Here is a 23,999-nt window from a genome sequence, read left to right as displayed (position 1 = left end):
TGATCAGGTACACTGATCAAGTACACTGATCAGGTGCACTGATCAGGTGCACTGACCAGGTGCACTGATCAGGTGCACTGATCAGGTGCACTGATCAGGTGTGTGCAAAGATCAGTGGTGGTGTGTGCACAGATCAGTGGTGGTGTGCACAGATCAATGGTGGTCTGCATCAATCACTACTACAAAAAATGGCAAAGAGACCCTTCCAAAATGGCTTAAGAGATCTCCTTTCAAGGGGTCTCTATCTCACAGGTCTCTTTGATAAAGAGACCCCCTCATCGAGAGGGGGTCTGTTTGTTAAAAGTTAGAGACCTCCACGTAAGAAAGGGGGTCTCTTCTGTAAATGTTGGAGAAAATATTTTAGAAGGGGAAGAGACCTCTTAATAGAGATGTGAGATCTGTTTGTTAAAAAGTTCAGACCCCATAAGTAAGATATGAGGTCTCTTTGAATATTTAGTTAAGACCTCATATGTAAGATAGGGGGTCTCTTTGTTATTTTTATTATTATTATTTTTCACAAATTAAGACCTCGTATCTTAGATATGAGGTCTCTTTGAATTGTTTTATTATTATAACTAGAGAGCCTTTATTACACCTGACGGGTCTCTTTGCAACCTTATTTTTTTTTTAAAAAAAATCGATAATAGCAGAAGCCAGCTACGCCAATTCAGAATTAACATACATAATACACCTGCGTTTACACCTCTATAAATATCGGGCAGCAGGAATCAAACGCACAAAACCACAAAACCACACCTGCTAATCTGCTATAATACATAATTTGTAATAATTTGAGAACAATTCCATAATCCATATATTACCAAAAAAATATATTTCCCACAAGTAATGCTCAAAACGCAAGCTTTTGCATAAATTGTAATTTGCATAAACGTCAAAGATTTACATCGCAATTTCCAAAAACGTAAAACAAAAATAAATTTCAAAATATAATCATTCATGCCAATTTACCAACAATTGGAACCGAAACTAGTGGAGTTATTTTCATACCATCAACTTGGTTTTCTTCATCTGCTTCATGCTTGAGCAAATACTCGACCCACATGTCTCTAACCTCATCCTCATTTTCTGATGAATAAGTTTCTTCATAAAACTGTAATAAGTAGCATAATTAGTAGTTAAACAAAGGATAATTTGTAAAAACCGACTCATTTACCGATTTACGATAACATGAATGATGAGAAAAATATAAACAGTTAAATGTAACTTTGAATACCAACCAGCAATATATTAAGGGTAATTTATTTGGTTGCCTAAACTAAAGGGCATCAACATTAAGGCACCAAGAAAACTCCAAAAAAAATAGCAGGTAGCCATCCAACAACACCAACCAACTGAAATTCTAACAGGACTGCAATCCCACTGATCCACAACAAAAAAAAACACCACCAGAGGCCTGTTGCAGCAGCAAACCCACATGACATCACTTCATACCCCATTCGGAACTCATAGAACAAACTGGATGTCCATTTATAAGTTTTCAGAGCCTGGTTTTGAGGTTCATAATTGGACTGTTGGTGGTCAAAACAATTGATGCTTGTTACAAATGATTGAGGATCAGTGGATATCAAAGTTAACTTTCTAAAGAACAATTTATTTCACAGGAAGTCATCTAAAACGAGCAACATGGATATCTTGTTCATTCACCAGACACTAATTCACACATAATGGAATATGGCAAATAACATAATCTTTCTAGTAAAACAATATCGTATCAGGATTCAAATATTGCAGAAATATGACATTTATAATACTGAGCACTATCTTTTCAGAAGCTTTCCATACCCCGAGTAGCTTGCACTATTAAAAGTTCCATACTTCAGTTTACTGTATCCAAGTAAGAATGACAGATTACAACAACAATGTAAGATTTAAGATGTACTTGTTTGCAATTCGGTAATAAAAGACAAACCTTTATGAACATGGACGGTGAATTTATTATAAACAGACAAGTTCAAATTCAAAATTACGCAGCAACTATCAAAAGAAAATCAGCTAAAACTCAGGAATTAGGGCAACACAAGTATACTTGAACAATACCCAAAGATCTTGCAGAAGCTCCACAAATTAGTTGTCATTTGGCTACAAGAATGACAGGGAATATTTTCGACTCGCTTTGAACAAAACTATTCGCCAAAAGACAAGATAGCAAGCAGTCTTGCAACTAAGTATGAAGAGATACGCAGAGAAACTAGCAGATTCTTCAAACCTACCTTTTACAGTGACAAAACGCAACCACGGTGCTGGTGCACAAGTCTGCCATAATATATGCCCAAGTGTGCGTGGTCTAGGTGGGTATGGAGCAAATCTTCATAGCAAGTTCATAATTCAGCTCACAAGATGTCAGACAAGATAAATGAAAGAAAACAATGTAGTCAAAGTACTTGAAAGAGAAGTGATCAAATACCAATAAGTCGCATACACACAAACGCAGACCACGCAACATACCATTCAGTAGCCAAACTCTGAGGCTCCGAGGCCCAACAGTAACGTTCTTAACGTTCTTAAAACATGACATTCTTAACTTTCTCTTTCAGGCCAGGAAGAGGTCGCACAATTTAATTAGAAGTAGGAGATCTTGTACTTCGCCCGCCTGCTGAAGTGATACCCCCACGACCACCAGCAGCCCCAATTGTCATCGAACCACTATCTGAGGTCTCTGGCTCCATGTAAAAGTGAGCATTAAATGCAACAAGATGGGTATACTATGTTTGTGGGACTGTGTTAATCAGAGGAAAAAAAATTAGAACCAAGACATTGGAAAACTGTAAATAACCACACAATCCAGGACAAACAGATCGGCTACAAATAATCATAAATTGCAGACACAAATATTTGGATATGATATTACTAAAATTTTCATATCCAACTCTAAGCATTATCTTGCAAAGGGGTTCCAATGTTGGTGCCTTTTCCAACAGCTGAAACTTATAACCATCAAGATCTTCTATAAAAGCAATAACAGAACTTTCACCATTGACCGGACCAGGTTCTCGTGTCACCTTTCCACCCTTTGCCTTTACAAGGCTTACTGTTTTAGCAACCTACATCAGAGAAGTATCCTTAATAACTGGCCATATTCTCATACCCTGGTAGTACATTCAACCAAAGACTAATTTCTAAAGAACTCAAGACCTTCAACAAAGAAAAGAGTCCAAAATGAGAAGGAAATGAGAAATGTGAAAAGAAGCAAAAAAGGCTGCAGTGATGCTAGAAGCTTGCAAAAGATCAATAACTACTTTTCTCAATCAACTTGAATAAAAGATGTTCATTATAAGGCAGGTTATTCATATCTGATGCAATAGGAAAACATACAAGCCAAGAAGGCTCGTGATAGGAAAATACCCATATTTAAGTCAACATGTTCTATTTTGGGATGTTCCACATTTGAGTTAACATCTACTTTTGTAAGTTTTATATCTCCACATTTCTCTTAAATTAGGATCCACTCACTGGCCCACTTTTTTTATTTGCTTTTCACTCTCCTTAATCAGTTAATCTCAATGCAAAACATAAATATTAACGTAAATACGAAATGGAGGCAGAATACAAAAAATATCAACCCAGTAATTAAGCAAAAAGATATTGGGGGGGGGGGGTGTTGTGAGCTCTCAAGCAAACAAATTGACTTCCATGAAGATTTTGAGGTATAAATTCTGAATAGATATAAACAAGTTTCAACTTGTCTAAGATTATTCTTCATGAGGGTGATATATAATGTATTGTAGTTTCTAGTTTCTACTCATCTTAGCGTAGAAGAAACTCCAGAGTACATAGTAATCAATATCATTTAGTGCAGGAAATTCTAAGAAATTCAAGGAAACTCACATCCTCAACTGCAACACCAAAGTGACCAAAACAAGTCCCAATATCATATTTGCCAACTCCATAGTCTGCAACCATTGTTTTAATTGCAACACCTTGTTATTTAAGATGCACTACGCACAGAACAAAAATGAGCAAGTATACGGTAGCAAAGGGAAGTCAACAAAATGATAGGTCTATATGTTCATTGTAAAAAGATGGATTTAAAGCCAGATAGCTTACTGTGTGAAAGTTCAACCGTAAAATGTGACTCTTCGGGTCCAAAACCAAGAAAGGCAGTTGAATATCTTTCCTCTGGGATGTCTCTTTTCCGCAATACCTTCATGCCAAGGCACTCCGTACAGAATCTACAGTTTTCTCACAATAATTAGTCATCTGCTTCATAATAAGCAATCCAAAATTTGCAGATGTTAAAATTGGAAATGTACTTTATAATCTTATCTAAATCTCCAACGCTATAAACAACATGAAGTAGTCTTCTCTTGTCATTTTTAGCCCACTGTACAACACTTTCCTCCGTAACAGAAGGCCTTGCTTGAGCTATATTGCCAACTGTACCAGCCTCCACTGTATTCCTGTCTGGGCTTGGCTGTGTAGATTCCTTTATACCAACTAAATGCGGCTGTGAGACAGCTGTAGAATATGAAATACGTATTAGTGCAAAGTTGATAATATTTACATTAACTTCATGAGATCAACATACATTTCTCCATATTCTTCATAAGATTCCCTCCAACACAAGAACATATACCAAAAGAATACTAAAACATAACACGTATTAAACTCCTGGCAGAACCACATTCTTCCGCAGAAAGTCAGAAACCAAAGTACAGTTATCCACCTAAGCCTTTCTCTTACGCAGTTCTACCTATTGTAATAAGCTCGTTCAATAGGAAAACTCTCTACATCATAAGTCCAAATGGACCAATAAGATGAACTAATAACAAGAATCAAAATTCCACGTGGTATCGCTTCATTTGTTTTTAATTTCACTTAAGGTTATTGTTAATCTGCAAAGAATCATCAACTCCACTGATCAAAGTCACTTTCTTCCCAAATTCATCGATCACCAGAACTCCCATTTTTTAATAAAAAATAAGACAAGACATATGAATTATACATCAACATCAGATTGGAATTGGGATTGTCAGAGCAGATTGGAGAGTATCACCTCCACTTTTTGAGAGTGTCATACACGAATTTTGTTGGTATAACCTTTGATTGCAAATGATACTTATACCCAAATAAATAAAATTCTTAAACAGTCACCAGTAAGAGCAAAACAGAACGAAAAATGACTACCAATAAGAGGAAAACAGAATTGAACAAACTAGGAGAAGGAGCAGAACCAAAAACACTCCAATGCTAACCAGCATACCCAACATGATCTCTTATAACAGAATCTAAATCAGAAAAATAAATGTACTCTTCTGCAAGACGAGAAGTACCCACCACACCAAACTTTAATAAGGAACGTACCAACTACAACTACAATCATAAAGTAAATTGTTAATTTCTATTTTCAAAACATTAACCCTTAACTTGAAACCTATGACCAAATCATCATTATTCATTACCTCCCCTATTTGGCTCAAGCTCTACCAATTTTCATAAGCCTTTCCTAGTGGCATTAGAGAATAAAATTAGACAGTTCCATTTGACTCAAGTTGGGTACAAATCCAACATTTGTAGAACTAGTAGCAATACGGAATTAGTAGATTTCACAATTCACATCAAACAAAGAAACTAACAAAACCAAGTATGACTAGTCACATTACAACAATAGTTCTTAAATTCACACACTACATTTCGTAGAAGAAACACACAAAAATAACCAAATTCAATCATATTCCGATCAGTTCCTCGATTAACTTTATACCTTGAAACATTTAAACCAATCTGAAATCCAAATTCCGCTCAAATCCTCCCGAAGATCGATCCCTCAAAACCCTAATCTCACAACACATAACCATAGAATTAAAAAAAACCCCTAAATTCCGTGAAATCAATAACAAACAAGAAAAAACGCAACACAGTTGCAGCAAAATCAACATGAAATTCAAATGAAATCGACAAAAATATCACAAAATCAGAAATTAAAGCTAAAAAGTTACAGACCTGGAAAATGGCGAGAGCGATGAACTTTTCGAGGTTGAGCATAATCAGATGCCATAGGTTCTTCTGGTTCAGATATGCGAGTGTATTTTAGCTCGTTGAACTCTGGATGTTCGCTTCTAGGTGATTCGATTTTCACACCCTAGTTGATCAGATCGAGAGGTGCTCGATGGAAGAGAGATGGAAAATCTAGCCCTTGATTTATTTATCTTTCAATGAAACATAGTTGTTGGAGATTTTTGAAGAAGGAAAAGCTAGAGACCCGGCAAACAAAAAAAGGTCTCTTCCTTTTCTTTTTCCTCCGAAGTCTTGTGGGTGCATGAAAAAGAAAAAGCTAGAGACCCGTTAAATTAAATAACAGATCTCTAGCTTCTTCTATTTTATATTCTGCAAAAAAATTGTGGGCCCTCTAATAAATAAGAGACCCGTTAAATTAAGTAACGGGTCCCTTGCTTTTCTAATTTTATTTTTCCCACCTTATTTCACTCATTACAGATCCGTTATCTTTAATATTGGATCTCTTGTATTAAAGAGACCCGTTATCTCAACCAAAGGGTTTTTTCTTAAGGGTCTCTTTGCCCATTTTTGTAGTAGTGAATTTAGATTATTTTTTTCAAATTAAATATATAATTCACAGAGACGGAGAATGTACCTTCAAGAAAATCATCATCAACCTGGTACCTCTCCATCACTGTTGCCCAATTTAATTCAAACTCATCACATGTTAGACTATCATATATTGCGCGCTCCAAGTCTACCTTTAAATCGGGGTACTCTACATGCGTTTCAAGCTTCCTACTAAACTTCTGAAGAATGTGCCATATGCACCACCTATGACATGTATTGCTCATGGTTGTTCTCAAAGCCCTCCTCATCGCGGGATCTTGATCAGTGAATATCCCAATTGGGGCTTTACCACCCATACATTCTAACCAATTGCCGAAAATCCACTCAAAAGTGTCACTATTTTCATGCGAAACAAGCGCACATCCAAGTAATATGCTCTAACCATGATGATTCACACCAACAAAGGTCGCAAACGACATTTTATATTTATTGGTCAAGTACGTACTATCAAAGCAGACAACATCACCAAACTCCTCATAAGCAGCTCTATTACGAGCATCAACCCATAAAACATCCTGCAACATCCCTTTTGCATCTTGCCGGTACACGTGAAAAAAATCAGAATTATCCGCTTTCATCTTCTTAAAATAGTCAAACATTGCCCTCGCATCACCACCACTTGTCCTTGCCTTCCTCACCTTCGCAACCACTTCATTAAGATCCTTCCGTAGGAAAGGCATTCTACCTCTACCATTCCGTTGCACCGCCATTAAGTTATAAGTTTGAGCTACAGACATACCAGATTGCGAACATACATTCGCTTGTCTCAACACATGAGGATTTTCCCTTAAAAACTTCTTCCGGTTATAAGCAATAATCCTAGACTTACTAGGGGTGGGGTGATGATTTTCATGAACCATTACTGCTCTACGTATCACCCACTCTCCTAACTTATTTACACTTGCAAATACATGTACGGGACATTGACATTTCTTAGACTTGCGTACCCCACTCCCAATTACTTCATGGAGTGAATCGGATGCCTTGCGCCTTCTTTCCGGCACACCATAGCACTCACAAGTCCACAAACAATTACGCTTCTCTTTCCCGATTCCTTTCTCTTTATCAGAACCAACCACAGATTTCACCGTACCACAACGACGGGCAATACCAAAACCCTTTTGTTTGGCATACCCCCTAAACTGTTCTTCAATCTCCTCCCAACAAGGAAACACCATACCAACCTTCAATTCAAGAACTTCCTCCTCTTCCCCGTAGGCAGTTACTACCATTCGCTTTTTTGGGGTTGTGAAACAATCCTCACCACCCTCCTACAATTACATTAAAGCCAACCCCCATCACAATTACCAATCTCAACCAACCAATTCCAAACCAGAACACACACCAATATAATGCTCAAAAAAATCATCCTTTATAATCTTTTTGGAAATCTTACATTATTATTAATTACCATCAAATTTATAATCTTACATCATTAATTAGCATCATTAATCTTACATCATTAATATTATAGTATTAATTTTAATGATTAATTAATGCATTCAATCATTCATTTTAATGATTAATTCAACAATCAACAAATTCAGTAAATCAATAAATTCATACCAACAAACCAATAAATTAATACCAATCAACACATTAACCAATCGCAATAAATTTCAAATAACGAAAAACAATCAGATTGCTACAAAATAACCAATCCCTAACACATGATTGCTACAAAATACATAAAACATCAAATATTGGAGTGAAGTGCCATTGAATGCCATTTCCAGAAACATATGAGTGCCATTTCCATGAAAAATCAATTGGATAATTTATAGAACAGATCTAGATTCATACCTCTTCGGCGGAGGAGGATTGTGGTTCATACCTCCATATGAAGTCTTCTTCTTCCTCTTCTACTTCAACCTCGCGACTACCTTCACCAATTTCGTCACCAATTTCGTCACCAATGCCCTCCATTTGCGAAATTGAGAGCAACCCCCAAATAATATCACAAACGTGGTGTTCGAAAAAAATGGTGTTCGAATATGGGTTTGATGAATAAAAAGAGGAGAAGAAGAAGAAAAAAATGGGTTTGATTTTATTTTTTTGTATGAATTACAGTGGTGTTCGAAAATGGAGTTCTTCCAATTGGTGGTGTTCGAAAATGGTGAGTCTAGCAATTGGAACCCAACACTCAGTAAGAAAGAAGACTCAGCTAGGGGTTTAATGATTGCCAACTCATCAATGCCACGTCACCATCCCGTTTTACAATTTCACTATTCCGTTATCCATTTCCCCCCAAAATTATTTCACAATTACATTTATCTTTTTTTTTTGGGTTGGCATGTATTTGCCAATACATGCCAGGCATGTATTTGGACTTCCTCCAACTCGTAAACTCCACCGACTTATGTTGTTTGCACCCACGGTGTAATACTCATAATAGTTTAATAATGGGGATTTTTAATTTAGTTATTTTAGGTAATCGTAATGTTTAGCAACAAATTGATTGTGATTTGCAGTCTACTTAGGATTGGGCTTGCTGGCTCACACACAAGAGAATTAGATTGGGCTGAAGTAAGGGACGGGTCCATTATAATTTATGATTAACCCACGGGATTTTCAGCCAAGGCATAATAATGGAGAAATAGGGTGTTTGTGTTTGTCAACTCTCTACAAATACTGATCAAAGTAATAAACGTTCTGCTCATTTTTTTTGGGAAGTCCATAAATTCATTCATATGCAAACCTTACGTTCCGTTATTGGAGTCAGTGGCGGAGCCAAGTAGGTGCATGGGGGGTCGTCCACCGACCCCCCAAAAAAAATTGGAAAAAAAAATTACTTATAGCTGAAATCTAAAAGACATGTTATTATATAGAACCGATCTCTTAGGTTATACTTAAAATCACCCGCCACGCACGTAAGACATCGGGTATACTATAAAGATAATCTTAAGAGACCATCCTTTAGAAAGAACTGGTCTCTCATATTTCTGAACAAATATAGGGGGATAATCCTAAGAGACCAGCCTTTATAAACAACTGGTCTTAGAGTATTGAATTTAAACAGCCGCTCTCTTAAATTAAGTTATTCTTTTCAGTTTTCACCACACATATGAAAACCGTAGAGAATAATTGTATAATTTTGTACGATTATAATATGAATATTGATTAATTCTAGGACGATACATTTTTTTTAGTAATATATTGTGGGTTGTGGAAGATCACCGGACACAACACTCTAAAAATCCTGGAAACGTCACTGCCGACACCCCAAAAAAAAATTCCTGGCTCCGCCACTGATTGGAGTACTAGTCTTAATGCACACGATATGTGCGAAAGTATTGTGTAATTATAATATATCACCACAAATAATAGGTAAGAAATACTATTCACAAAAGTCATCTATGGAAAACTTAGACATCATCAATCTCAACATGAACCAAACATGTACATAGTGAAAACGATGTAATATCCATGGCCTTACATGACGAAAAATCTAAATTGTAGTACCATTGTAAAAAAAAAAAGGGAAACATATACTCCGTAATGTGTTTCACTTTTATTATTTTGCTTGTTCTATATTACTTAACCACGTGCACTTTTGAATAACTAGTTTGGCATTGTTCGCCCCTGCAATTACTCTCCTTCACTCCCTCTCAACCGACCACGGCCTAATATCCCTCCTCCCATGTTTCTTTCACTCTCTCTCCTCCTCTTGCCGGAGTGAAGGGGAGTAACTATAGCTAGTATGGCATTGTTTGTCGGCTTCCCTAACACTTTGCGACCTGCCACCATGTATTTTGCAAAATCAACACATAATCCACAAATCATTTTATAAAAATGAAATAGTAATTCGCTAAACATTAAAAAAAAAAAAGATTTTTTACCCCCACCTAGGTCCCCATCTTTGAAAGAACTGAAATCCAAGTGCTCTAGATCAACTCTTTCTTAATGATCCGCATAAGTTTTTTTATACGAACAGAATAAAATCAAAATTCCAAATGATTTAGAGATCTAATTGTAGCTTAAGTGCCATTAAAATTAAAAAAGAAGCAGAATGAACCTCGATCTACAACGTCGATCAAATTGACACTGGAACTTGAAAGTGTAGAGAATAATATCAGAATCACTTCTTGATATTATTGAAGGAAATAATGCCCTTGGTCCAAGTATGCATTCAATGCTAAGTCTAATAAATACGGTTCAGTATTAATTAATTATGCAAGTTAATAATTCAGTGAGATCAAGTGAGCTGAATGCCTAGCTAGAGGCCGCCTCAGTTCGAGTGGAATTAATAATATTAATCCACAACTTACTCTTGACTGAACCCGTAGGGTCACAAAAATAATACGTGAACGGATCAAGTATTTAAGTGAATTAAATACTCCATTTATGAATATTCGGAATCGACAGATCTCGGTTCCAGTGGGAGCTGAAATCGTCAAAAGGCAAAATATGAATACTCCGGAAACGATGATATTTCCGGAAACGGAAATATGGATCGTAACGGAAATATAAATATTATCCAAGTCGTAGATGTTGCCGGAAACGGAAACATGGTACGTATCGGAAAATATTATTGGAAATAGAAATATTGCCGGAATCGGAAATATTGCCGGAAACGGAAATATTGCCGAAATCGGAAATAATGTCGGAATCAGAAATAAATTCCGGAATCGGAAATTGTTCGAATCGGAAATGAATTCCAGAATCGGAATACGAATCGGAAGCGCGACGTACGAAACGATCGTCGGACGAGCTTGCTAGGCGCAAGGTGATATGTGTGTTTTATATAGTGTTTTACCCCCGTCCCTTAGTACTTTTACGCGTCAAATGAGCTCTTAAGAGCCATTTTTAGTACTAATATACGTTATTGAGTGTGCCTTGAGTTTCGGGTTTGATTATGAAGAAATTGGTCTTTTTAGACCCGTTTCATGGTGATTTAGGCCACTACACGAGCCCGAGGAAGTTCGGGACCTTTATCGTCGACTTTCGGGAGCCTTAGATGCTTATGGTTGAGCCCCGAGAGTTAGACTCGGTAATATGGGCGAAGGATATTGAAGATTGCAAATCGACCTGTGAGCTGAGGGCGAAACGCGACCATCGGGCGAAAGGAAGAAAGAATTGAAGTCATCAACGCGCGCCCGATCGGGCGCACTTCGCCCGGTCCGGATCGGGCGGCCATCTAGAGCTGTTTTGAGCTATTGCAAACCGCCCGATCGGGCCGACTGTCGAGCACTTCGCCCGATCGAGCGCCTCCAGTAGATTTTCGCGAGCTTCTTTTCCGTTTTTATGCTTTATTTTAGGCAAACTATATAAACTAGCCTTTATTATTTTGAAGGACATCTTTTATTCTAGTTTCTAATTACTTAGTTTATATTAGTTCTCTCTATTTTTTCTCAAAACACTTAGTTTTAATTTTAATCAAAGATTCAGGCTTTATTATTCCATTGTCCTTTAATTTGGTATTATTTCTTGCTCTAATTTAATTCATTGCTCTAATCATGTTTTCCATTATGTTAATTGCGTTGTTATTTACTATCATGAGTGAGTAGTTTAATTTCTGGGGTTTAGGGGATCCATGAATGCATGATTGGGATTATATGTGTACTTGATTATTGATTGATTGATTATAATTTCTATAGCTTATTATTATTGCTCGTCAATTTTGTTCGGCCGGACTATTTTGATTTGAGTTTGATTAACCTTAGATTATGCGCCGAGAGGTATAAATCTGATGTTTTTGGTCTGTGGCTATTAGATAGGAATTATTTCTAGTACGTAGCAAGAGCCCGCTAGTCGTTCTATCCTAAGGAATTCATAAGATTTGAGAGATGCATGTTTTCCTAGTTATGATTGTTAATTGATTGTTATTGTCCGTTGTCCAATCCCCGGTCTGCATTTATGGTGAACCGCTTCCCTAGATTCCTTTAATATTGTTATTTTCCGATTTGATTACTTGTTTTAGTTTAATACACAAACCAATCTAATTCTTGTTACCAGTAGTCTAGATTAGTAATTTAATAGTAGAAAGAACGCCTGTTTCCCTGTGGATACGATCCCTGCTTCCCTTGCTATATTTTTAGTTGGTGAACGTTAGGTTTATCTTTGATAGGAGTGCGATTTAGCCTGTCAAATTTTGGCGCCGTTGTCGGGGAGACTGTTTTATTTTCTGTTATTAATTGTTTTTCTAGATTATTGTTTGTTACTTCTCAAGGGACTCCCGTTCCTTGAGATCGGATCTCACGACTGTTTTCTAGTTTTTACTTGTTTATGCCCAGGACTGTCCATACCAGCGATCTGACTTCGTTCGATCCTGAACCTGAACGGACCTTTCATAGACGGCGTAGATTCGTTGAACAGTTGAGGGACTATTCTGACTCTGAATCCGACTATCTGATCAGCAATCTATTCCATACAGATTCAGAGATGGGTGACCAAGCACCACCACCACCACCCCCACTTGTGCCAAGGCTTACAGACTATTCTAAACCAAGTCTGTCTATGCTTCCCAAGGCAATCATGCCTTCTATTGCGGTCGAGAATTTCAAGATCGAACTCCAGCTGATAAACATGATCGAGAGACACCAATTCGGTGGGGAAAAGGGTGAAGATCCTAACCTCCATATTCATTCTTTCATTCAGTATTGTGCCACCATTAAGCAGAAGAATTTAACACCGGAGCAGACTATGGAGATACTCTTTCCATTTTCATTAAGTGGGAAGGCAAAGCTATGGATTAACAGTCTCAACCGCGCAGCTATGAAAATCACCGATTGGAATTCCTTGGCCCTTGCGTTCTATGTTAAATATTTCCCACCTGAGAAGACAGCTCGTCTGAAGGGTCAGATATTAGGTATCTCTCAACAAGCAGATGAGAGTTTGTTCGAGGTTTGGGAGAGATTCAAGGACTTGCAAAGAGAGTGCCCGCACCATGGTTTGGATGACTGGTTCCTGGTTCAGCAGTTCTATAATGGTCTGGGTAATGAGTCTAGGTGTCTTTTGGATTCAGCTGCCAGTGGGAGATTTATGCAACTGGAGGTTCCTAGAGCTTTAGAGGTGATTGAGGAGATGTCCATCCATAGTGCCCAATACGGGAATCCTAGAGGTTTTGCCGACCGGGGTGTTAAGCATGAGATGAATTCTATTGAACAGCTCACTGCTCAGCTAACTGCCCTCCATCACAAGCTAGATAATATAAAGATCGCATCTTCTTAATCCACCCAACATGCTAGTGTCGCTGCAATGAGTGCCCAATCAGCTGCCAATGTTTGTAATAGTTGTGGGATGCAAGGCCATTATGCACAGAAATGCCGGAGCTCTATCGAACAATGCAATGCATTCTAGTCCTACAAGCAGAACAATCCGTACTCCAACTCTTACAATGAGGGGTATAAAAACAACCCCCTACTATCATATAGGAGTACTAATGTCCAGAACCCCCATCAGATTCAACACCCTCTGTGAGGGGGTCGAAAAAGCACGAGGCTAATGCGTGACCTCGTCCCTCGTGGGCGTGACGTTGTCAGATCAAGTGTAATTGGATTTCCTGTGAGTTTACACCCAATCGACTAGTAATATAGGAGTCGCCATTCAGTTTTTAACGACAATGAGAAAAACTGACAAAACCCGGTTATCGTGACATAAAGGGAGTGCCATTATGTTCGACCACGACGGCCATAGGTTCCCTTGTGATCCCTGGTGTGGGGATCGCTCAACGTACACCCGCAAGGCAGAGATTGAGAGTTCGGGGGACTGTAACTACCGAGAGGAGTGCTCATCGATAATACTCCAGAGGCAGGTTATCCTTACTAGCTCGGCATAAATAATTGAAGGGACATGCGTTAAATTATTAAACTATTTTGAATTGATTTTAGCAATATGCAACACATAATACTAAATCGATCGTGATTATCTTATTTAGATTGATTTAAGGTACCTAGCATGATAATTCAATTGTCCAGGGTATTATCTTATTAGGCGTGATAGATCAATCAAATGAATAGTTTGACAATTTTATAAAAGGGTGATGAAAGCGATTAAATCATATGAAGGACACATTACAACGCACCCTTGAGAGGTGCGTTGGGGTTCTTAGAAAACTAACCACTTGGCTTTGCTATTTCTCCTTTTATTTAGCGAATCTCGGGTTTCCAAGCAATGTTCCAGTATTTAGGCTTAATTCATCAAGCTACAAGGGGCAGGATGCGTTCTGTTCGACTTTTGGGTCGATTGCGACAGAACGCCGGATCAATTTCGCAGCGTGAGGCTTAAGCTTAAGGCTAGAGTCAATACTCAGATTATGGAATTGTGTATTATTTTCACGTCGATTTTAGGCCGTATTTATAGGAAAAGAGTGTGTGGAAAGATAGATTTTAAGACACGAATCCAAAAAGAATTCGGAGATAAAACGGCCCCAGGTACTTTCAGCGCCCAGGGCTGGGCGCCGAAGATTTCGGCGCCCAGATCCAGGCGTTGAAAATGGGATCTGGCCGAGTTCTTGTAAGATTTGGACTCTTAGAACACTGAGCTTTTTGGGAGATTTATCCGAGCCTTTTAGTGCGTATGAACTTATGACGGAATGCGTCTGGGTTCGTTATGAACTCTAGGTTCGTTAGGAATTTAATTAATACTTAACTCTTATTTTCGAATTATACCAGGAATAGAATTCTTTTGTAAATTCTATCTCTTTAGGATTTATGTTGGAGTGCAACACCTAATTCTGACAGGTTTCTATCTTTTATGATTTTGCCACTTTTAACAACTACCTTTTACGGCAATTACTATTCTTAGCAGGTTTCTATAAATAACATCTTTGGCTAAAATGAAAGGGTGATTGAGATTCGTTATTTTATAGGAGATGCGTTGCCAAGTGGAGATTTATGTTCTCATCATCGAACCTTCCCTTTCGGGAATGGGGACAAAATTAAGCGTCTACAGTTAGCCCCCACTTTGACTGAGTCTCGAGATGAGACGATGGTCAAAGTACTAGACGGAGTGCGTCATACAAGCCATGGTGTATGTGACCTGTTTTGCGAGGGTCTCACGAGCCCCCGAGTGATAACATTTGACTTAAGGGTTATTACTTGAAGTGTTAGCACATTCCTCACGCGTCATTGGAATTGGTTAACTGATAGTATAGAAACTCCCTCACTTTGTCATTGGAAGTATTTAAAGATGTTTTCGAAATCAAAGCTATAAAGTGTAACTAGGCTTGGCCAAGCCCAATCACGAGGTAAAATGTTTTTAAAGTTTCTCATTTTCAGGGTTAGCTAAACGAGAAAACCCCCTTGCTTTTAAAGGACGTAAAACGAAGGAAAATCCAGCACATCGCTCTTTTTTGGAAAAGCGGAAAACCAATCCTTTGATTTTTGGAAAAGGGAAACCATCCTTTGATTTTTGGAAAAGGGAAACCATCCTTTGATTTTTAGAATAGGGAAACCATCCTTTGATTTTTGGAAAAGGGAAACCATCCTTTGATTTTCGGAAAAGGGAAACCATCCTTTGATTTTTGGAAAAGGGAAACCAGGAAAAGTTATCGCTGCAACGACTAAGGACCTGCGCGGTTAGTGACGCAGACCCCGCCCGCTGAAGGTGGGCAAGCCTGTCCGCTGAGGGTGGACACCCCGTCCGATAGAAGTGGACGAATCTGTTTTGATGTTTTGAAAATAAGGACCTACGCGGTTTGTGACGTAGACCCCGCCGGCTGAAGATGGCGAGCCTATTTTTGTTTTGAAGATTTTATTTTCGAAAACTGAGGACCTGCGCGGTTAGTGACGCAGACCCCGCCCGCTGAAGGTGGGCGAGCCCTATCCGCTAAGGGTAGACGCCCCGCCCACTGGAGGTGAGCGAACCTGAATTCGTCTTTTCGATTTGGGACTCGCGTGGTTCGTGGCGCGATCTTGCCCGATCGAGGTGGTCCAGTCCCTATTTCATTTGTTCTTGGGATTTCTATTGAGAATTTCTTTTTATTCATTCCTGTAAGAGCGAATTCTTTCGAGGGATGCTCGGATTTAGCTGCAACCTGAATGTGGGTTGGCAACGTGTCTAAACGGACCATTGCTTCGTGGTCGTCTGCCTTTCGTGGTTTTGAACAAGTCTTTACGGCTCATAGGATGTATGTCACCGTTTAGAACTGGCCTAGTTATGCCATTACTTGGGTCCTTGTGAAATAACCGGTGGGACCATACGTGAATGTTAATGGAGACCTTTTGCTTTGAGGTCGAGTTCATTTTTGAAATTGTCCAAGCACGGGACGTAGCTTGGAAACGTTGTTTCAACTTGCATCCCTTTTTTGAAAGGCATATTTTCTTTCTTTCGAGCCCCCAAGCATTTGTACTTGGTGGTCGTTCTTTGCCAAGAGAAGTACGTATTTTATAACGTCCTTAATCGTGTTTGGGATCGTGCTCGTAAGTGCGAGCGATCTTTGTAGTGGTATGCTACTTTGATGAAGTCGTGGAGTGCAACTTCATTTTCCGGGCGACAAAGTTTGCTTCATTTTTCAATAATTAATACATCGAGCTTACTTTGGCCCGGATTGATCTTTTTGACAAATAAACGCTTTTTAATTTGAGAAACCAACGACTTGATTTTTTTTTTGTGTTTCGAAGAATGACCTTGATTATTATTTTTCTATATTGCCTTGAAAAATGTACACATATTTTTTTCTTGAGATGAGTCTAAGTTTCGACAAGCTTTAACATTTGTTTTCACTATTCGGGCTCTAAAGGTGCTTTGGGCTTGATCTTGATTACAACAAGGCCTCGTGTCTACTAACACGGTTTTAAGTCCTTTCCTACTCCGTGTTTTGAAGGATCCGGGCCTTGGGCTACATTTTCGGCGCCCCTGGCCAGGCGTTAAAAATTTCGGCGCCCAGCCTTGGGCACTGGAAATTCTATTTTGGCAGTTTTTCTTAGTTCCGTATTTCTTAACGCATTTCCGAATGGGATTTGGATGTCACTTGATGCTTTCGTGTATATATAGGGGTTAAGTACGTCTTTCTTTTTCACCACTCTCAATCTTCCTCTCTTTTGCAATTGCTTAGCTTTTATTCTTCCCTACTCTTGCCATGTCGATTCCTCCCTTCTCCCTCCAACGAGTTGTTAGGCGCTGGCTAAGAGCCATTAATCCCACAGAAAAGGCTTTGTTGAAAGGATACCACTTAGAGGCATTCTTAGGCTTACAACAAATTAATATTGATTATAATTTTCTGTACGCGGCCCTAAACTTTTGGGATTCTAATCACCATGTTTTTGTCTTTCGGGGCAATGAAGTATGCCCTTTGCCAGATGAATTTGCCACGATCCTTGGTTATCCTACCAATGCTACTCCTGCTACCCCTGGCACTGTTGAAGAGGGTAAAACAACTATAGGGGCTTTCCTAGGACTAGATGCTAACATGCTCGCTGAGATCGTTGTGGGTGATAAGGTTAATTTGGCAAAGCTTGTAAAACATCACTTTAGACCTAGTAAAAGTATGACCGAACAGAAATTGAATATTCGAGCACTTGTATTCTGCTTGTTGAATCACTATTTACTGTCGAATAATAATGACGAGTTCGGTGACATAAGGTTGATCCCCTTGATCAGCCAGATGGAGAGTTGCTATTCCATTATGCCGTTGGTTGTTGCCGAGACTTTACTGAGTGCGGATGAGTTAAAAAAGGATGCCAAGTCTGAAATTTTTAAGGGGAGCCCCCTATTGCTGCAGGTAATCGATCGTTTATTCGCGCACATATTTTTTCTTTTTCTTTTCTTTTTTCGTTTGCCTCAACAGTCCCCTGCCTGGAGCTGATTTTCAGCGCCCAGATCTGGGCATCGGAATTTCTGGCGCCTGGTCCTGGGCGTTGAAAGTGCGTCCCAGGCAGGACTTTCGTTTATTATTATTTTTCTGATCGTTCCCGTTTTTTGCAGATTTGGCTCATGGAACGACTTAGGCTTTTAGAAGCTCCTGCCGATCCTAAACATTATCGCCCTATAGCCTTGGGTAACCAAAAGTATTTGCACCAAGGCCAAGACGAGGCCGAGTGGGCCTCCTATTTCACTCATGGCATATGCTCTATTAAGTGGGTGGTACCGTGGTGGGGTTTGACTAATATGACGGGGGTTCCGAGGTGTTAGTTTATGTTTCTTTGTTGGGGCTATCTCGACCCGTTTACATCTTTCCTTAGCGAGTCATGCGACAATACGGCTTAAGGCATACTATCCCATTTTCCGATACGGTACCACCTAAAGTAGCAGTCTTTTCACAAGCACGGGTTCAAGCGTGGGCTAAGTATTATGGTGGCCTCCCGCGTTGGACCGTGGCTACAGATGGCTTTGTGGGTCTTTCCGAAAACTACAAGTTTTGGATGAGTTCCGATGATAAGGCTGTGAGAACTAAGGCTCGAAATGAAGAGCCGGCTGAGCTTTTTAGGCCTCGAGGTAGGGCTAAGTATGAGAGCCGTGATCCTGCTAATCCTCGCGACCATGGTATTAAGACTGTAAAAGCTCGTCCTGATCGAAAGCGAAAGAAAGTTCCTCCCCGTTCCAGTTCTAGGCCTAAAAAGGTGCCTAACATGAAGGGGCCTGCCATTCACAAAAGAAATGCAAGCTCTCGCGGAGATCGTCGCCGGAATAATGTATGGGTTAGGAAAGTTCAGCCCCTAGTAGAACCAGTGGCTAATCCAATTGATGTTGATAATCCTTCCCCTACCATTGTTTGTGCCCTTGAGGCTGAGCGGGCTATAACTGTTCAAACTGAAAATGTTTCTGAGGCCTTAAGGGCGATTCTAGTTGGTCAATCTTAAGGCGGATCCGGACGTGCTGTGGACTATCTACGGAGGGACGACACTTGGAGTCCTAAAGACTTGTTCTTGTTCGGTTCGGGCGCAGCTAGGGAGGGCACGCAACAAAGAGTATGCATCTAAATTATGCTATATGATTATGTGTAAATAATATGTTGTCCTGGGTTAATGGTTGTTTCCGCATGATCTATGTAATGTCATATGTATCATAACCTAACAGGAATGTGTCTGAATTTTTCTCTCAAAAACTCACTTTGAATACTTGAAAACTCGTTATAAATTGTGAACCCAGGCCACATATTTATAGGGGTATGGAAAGAGAATTGGAATCCTATTAGGATACGAATTAATTAAATTAGAATCATAATAAAAATCTTATTTAATTAATTTATCAAATAGAATTAGGAATTTAATCATTAAACGAATCATGTACGTTTTAGGTTTCGTATGTGAACACAAACACCCACGCACGCACAGCAGCCCACGAGGGGCGTCATGCGCGCGCGCGCACAGCCCGAGCATCGCAGCCCACGACTGCCGCAGCCTTGGGCGCGCGCTGGGCCTGCCTTGCGGTGGGCCTGGCGCAGCCTTGGGCTGGCGTGTTGTGGCGCGCGTTTCCCTTGCTGGACATGGGCCTGGCTTCGTGCTGGGCCTTCGTCTAGCAAGCTCGTCCGATGCTAATTCGTACGACGCGCTTCCGATTAATTTTCCGATTCCGGAATTCATTTCCGATACGAACAATATTTAACATTTCCGATTCCGGAATTAATTTCCGTTTCGAACAAATATTTAATATTTCCGTTTCCGGAATTATTTTCCGATTCCGATAATATTTCCGATTCAGACAATATTTTCGTTTCCGGCAATATTTCCGATTCCGGCAATATTTCCATTTCCGATAATATTTCCCGATATGTACCATGTTTCCGTTTCCGGCAACATCTACGACTTGGATAATATTTATATTTCCGATACGATCCATATTTCCGTTTCCGGCAATATCATCGTTTCCGGAGTATTCATTTCTTGCCTGTGACGATCTCAGCTCCCACTGAAACCAAGATCCGTCGATTCCGAATATCCATAGATGGAGTATTTAATGCCATTAAATACTTGATCCGTTTACGTACTATTTGTGTAACACCCCGACAATTCTCTCTTTTCTAAAATAATCTTTTAATATAAAACGTAGAGAATTATCAAGGCATTATCGCCCGTGTGAAAACGTAACGGCTTATTCAGAATTTTGCAGCGGAATACATAAAACTAACTTTAGGTTTATAAATAATCTATTACAGATTTAGTCCCCAAAAATCATCCAACGAAAATAAGGAAATATAAATAGTACGACAAGTTTAAAGTCCCAATTAACAAACCCAAGTTAACTTAGCAAATCAAAACTAAATACAAGCTCTCTATTCCCGATCCCAATGATGCAACATCTTCAAACCTGCAGATGGACAATGCTTATTGATCCTTAGAGACTGCTCACCAAAGATTGGGTCATCACAGGATCAATAAGGCATAGCCATGATCAACATGCACAAGCAAAAGCACGTAATCAGCAAAGCTGAGTACTACATACTAAATCAATAATAATCCTAACATGATTCTATTAAACGAACAATCCTAACATGGTACTAAATAAAACATAAGCAAGGATAATCAAGATATATTGACTTGAAAACTATATTTGACTGAACTAGACCTTTGTATCATTAACATTATTTTAATTGAAATAGTCAATGGACTGAGTTGTCTACTAGAAACTTCTTCTTCTTCACTAAGGAAGACGAGGTACGGGCGCGACTCCGTAAACCCCAATGACCTGCGATATCGAGGGACTTTTGAATAAAATAGAACCGGTGATCAATCCGGCCCCAGAAAAAGCCATAGGCTACCCATGACCCCAACTCCTGATTGTCCGTCACTTTAGACGTGCACAGTCTAAAGCTATTGCTACTCATGTTCACTTTACATGACTTAACTTTTAATACTTGGTTATGACTCATCAAACATAAATATTATATTCAACAAGTAAACACAACTTCTTTTATCTTTGAATTAAGCAAGTGATCACAGAGATGTCACACAAGACTTATTCCAATTAATTCAACCTTTCCTTTAATACTGATCAACCCCTCTATATGGGTATAAGGTTTCAACTTACTAAACAAGGTCCTCGGCCCTTATAAAGTAGTGAAAAGCTAAAAGGGAACAATAAACAATCGATCTGAATCAATATATATAAATAATAATCTAATGTTCCCAACCAACATGTTCGCATCAATCATCCATACCAAAATGCTATAATTCTCATAACGAAATATATATGCTTAACATGTCCACCCAACAATATTAAACATGCACTTTCAACATAACCTAGTTCATCAACAATTTCAACATAACCAAGTTCCTTAATCATTTCGACATAACGAAGTTCACGAATCATTTCAATATGGTTTCAACAAATCACACTCATTCCAAGCACACAGGTATGTACGTACCTTGTGTAAACAAACTGATAGGCCACTTTAACGAATTCAAAAGTCGCCTACAAAGAATTCTCCGCCTAAAAACAACCAATAAAATTCCCCAATCAATATCCAACAATTTACAGCAATACTAAAGTACTCCAATACACCCTAAACATATTTTGAACCATCCCCAATATCGAAACTTAACTAAATAACCTCCAAGCATAATAACTATTAAACTAATGATCCCAAATCGTTCTAAACTCCAATAAAACATCCCTTTTAAAATTTCCAGCAATATGAAATAATTTCAAACGTCCACAAAACATACTCAACGTTTTTAAAATCATAAAAATAATAGCTTTAATAACTTATAATCATTCTACCATGATTTTAGAACATTAAAACCTTAAAAATCCACGCTTTAATAAATAAAATCATGATTTCATTTCAATTACCCAATCTGAAAATTAAATTTTATATTTAAACATAGTATATAATCTGAAAATATAATTTAATCATAATAGATTATAATCTATATTCAAGGAGCATGAATTAAATTAATAAAACTTCATTAAAACCCTAACTTAAACGTAGTTAACAAATCTGAAAATAATTAAATTAATTTCAACAACATATAATCTGAAATTAGTAATTAAATCTTAAAAATCATAAATTTATTAAATCAAATCATGAATTAAATCACTAAACTAATTTAAACTCTAACTTATGTATTAATCAACCAAAACTGAAAATAATTAATTTATAATATCAATACCAAATCTGAAAATTATAATTTAATTATAAAGATTAATAATTTAATTCTAGAAACATAAACAAAAATCAATAAACTTATTAAAACATTTAAATAACTTAGGGTTTAAGAAAGTCAACCAAAAGGAGAGGAGGAGTGCTGGCCGGCGGTGACTAGGGCACGGCGGGGACAGCGGCGGCTAGCAGAGGTGGCGTTGGTCGGGTCAGGTGTCGGCACGGGTGGTTGCTGGTGGTTGTTGGTCGAACCAAAAACGCAAGGAGAGAGAGAAACTGAAACCCAAGAGGAGAAGGAGGGTTTCCGGCTGGACAGGCGCGGCAGCGACGCTGCAGGTGGGCGGCGCAGCGAAGGGGAACGACGAGTGGGTGGCGGTGCTCGGTGGTTGTGCGTGGCTGCGCAACAACAGAAACATGTGAGGAGGAGAGCAAGAAAACGAAGGAGAAAAAGAAAGGAAAAACGAGTGAGAGAAGGAGAAGGAGATTACCGGCGATGGTCCGACGTGGTTGCGGGTGGCCGGTGGTCGGCGGCGTGAGCAGTAGCAGCAAGGACAGCGGCGTGAAGGAGAGCAAGGTCTTGAGAGTTCACGTGAAGGGGAAGCAAAGTTTGAGGGTTTAGGTGTTTTTGGTTTCACGTGAAATTGAAGCAAGGAGGGGAGAGTTGTTTACGTGAGATTAGAACATGGGTTGGGGTATGGGTTTACTTATTTGGGCTTTGTCAACTTGGGCTAGGACTAGAATTGAGGTTAATCGAATCCAAAAATAGTTAGGATTGTTTATCCAAATTCAATCGAACGCGTTTTCGTAATTCGAATTCTTTTCACGTAAAATTCTAAAATCATTTTTGATTGCACAAACCGTTAAAATATTTCGAACATATTTAAATAAAATTAAATATACATTAAATATATAAATATAATAAAGTTCAAAAATCGTTAAATATTTAGAACGTACTTAAAATAAAATGAATATACGTTAATTATATATTTATTACTAAAATTCATAAGTTCTATTTAAATATAAATAATATACGTTAAAAATATATTAATAAAATTTATAAATTTACGGGGGATTACAATTTGTGTGACCCTACGGGTTCAGTCAAGAGTAAGCTGTGGATTAATATCATTAATTCCACTTGAACTGAAGCGGCCTCTAGCTAGGCATTCAGCTCACTTGATCTCACTGAATTATTAACTTGTTAATTAATACTGAACCGCATATATTAGACTTATCATTGAATGCATACTTGGACCAAGGGCATTATTTCCTTCAATCTCCCACTTGTCCTTAGGGACAAGTGTGCATTTCCTAATTCCTTTGTCGCTCGATGCTTGCTCTTGAACATAAGGTAAGAGTTGTCATCCTTATTATGTCCAGAGGTGTTCCTCGGTTTCAGAGTTCAACTGATCAAATAAACAGATAATCATAG

General features: G+C 38.6%; 2 protein-coding genes and 1 pseudogene across 4 annotated transcripts; all 3 read right to left on the bottom strand.

Annotated features, from left to right (window-relative positions):
• Positions 1–514: 514 nt before the first annotated feature.
• On the bottom strand, positions 515–6,267 carry LOC130471264 (probable lactoylglutathione lyase, chloroplastic). Of its 3 annotated transcripts, XR_008931935.1 has the most exons (7): positions 5,962–6,267; positions 4,272–4,476; positions 4,066–4,190; positions 3,847–3,911; positions 2,467–3,062; positions 2,232–2,326; positions 515–1,111 (listed from the first exon to the last, which is right to left on the bottom strand). XR_008931935.1 is itself a non-coding variant. In XM_056841296.1 (5 exons), exons 1-5 carry the CDS (start codon positions 6,014–6,016, stop codon positions 2,724–2,726), a joined length of 789 nt encoding a protein of 262 aa, XP_056697274.1. In that variant the 5' UTR covers positions 6,017–6,267; the 3' UTR covers positions 1,896–2,723. The 3 variants fall into 3 exon arrangements, 1 of the variants encoding a protein (XP_056697274.1); XR_008931936.1 differs by having other exon boundaries at positions 2,232–3,062; XM_056841296.1 differs by lacking the exon at positions 515–1,111 and having other exon boundaries at positions 1,896–3,062.
• A 695-nt stretch (positions 6,268–6,962) lies between these two features.
• LOC110780584 (protein FAR-RED IMPAIRED RESPONSE 1-like) lies at positions 6,963–8,511 on the bottom strand. The gene is made up of 2 exons (XM_021984944.2): positions 8,389–8,511; positions 6,963–7,856 (listed from the first exon to the last, which is right to left on the bottom strand). Exons 1-2 carry the CDS (start codon positions 8,509–8,511, stop codon positions 6,963–6,965), a joined length of 1,017 nt encoding a protein of 338 aa, XP_021840636.2.
• A 4,867-nt stretch (positions 8,512–13,378) lies between these two features.
• LOC130460197 (uncharacterized) lies at positions 13,379–13,478 on the bottom strand (annotated as a pseudogene).
• Positions 13,479–23,999: the final 10,521 nt, after the last annotated feature.

Source organism: Spinacia oleracea, chromosome 4 (genome assembly GCF_020520425.1).
Source record: "Spinacia oleracea cultivar Varoflay chromosome 4, BTI_SOV_V1, whole genome shotgun sequence".
Lineage (NCBI taxonomy): Eukaryota > Viridiplantae > Streptophyta > Magnoliopsida > Caryophyllales > Amaranthaceae > Spinacia > Spinacia oleracea.
Note: the sequence above shows the minus strand (reverse complement) of the source record. Positions and strands in the feature narration are given on the sequence as shown.

Coding starts and splice junctions, on each gene's coding strand:
- LOC130471264 (XM_056841296.1), bottom strand. CDS start 6,016: ATGGCATCTGATTATGCTCAACCTCGAAAAGTTCATCGCTCTCGCCAT. Junction 4,191..4,271: donor GATTTAGATAAGATTATAAA/GTACATTTCCAA, acceptor AGAAAACTGTAG/ATTCTGTACGGAGTGCCTTG. Junction 3,063..3,846: donor TTGGTGTTGCAGTTGAGGAT/GTGAGTTTCCTT, acceptor TCTCTGATGTAG/GTTGCTAAAACAGTAAGCCT.
- LOC110780584 (XM_021984944.2), bottom strand. CDS start 8,511: ATGGAGGGCATTGGTGACGAAATTGGTGACGAAATTGGTGAAGGTAGT. Junction 7,857..8,388: donor AATCCTCCTCCGCCGAAGAG/GTATGAATCTAG, acceptor ATGTAATTGTAG/GAGGGTGGTGAGGATTGTTT.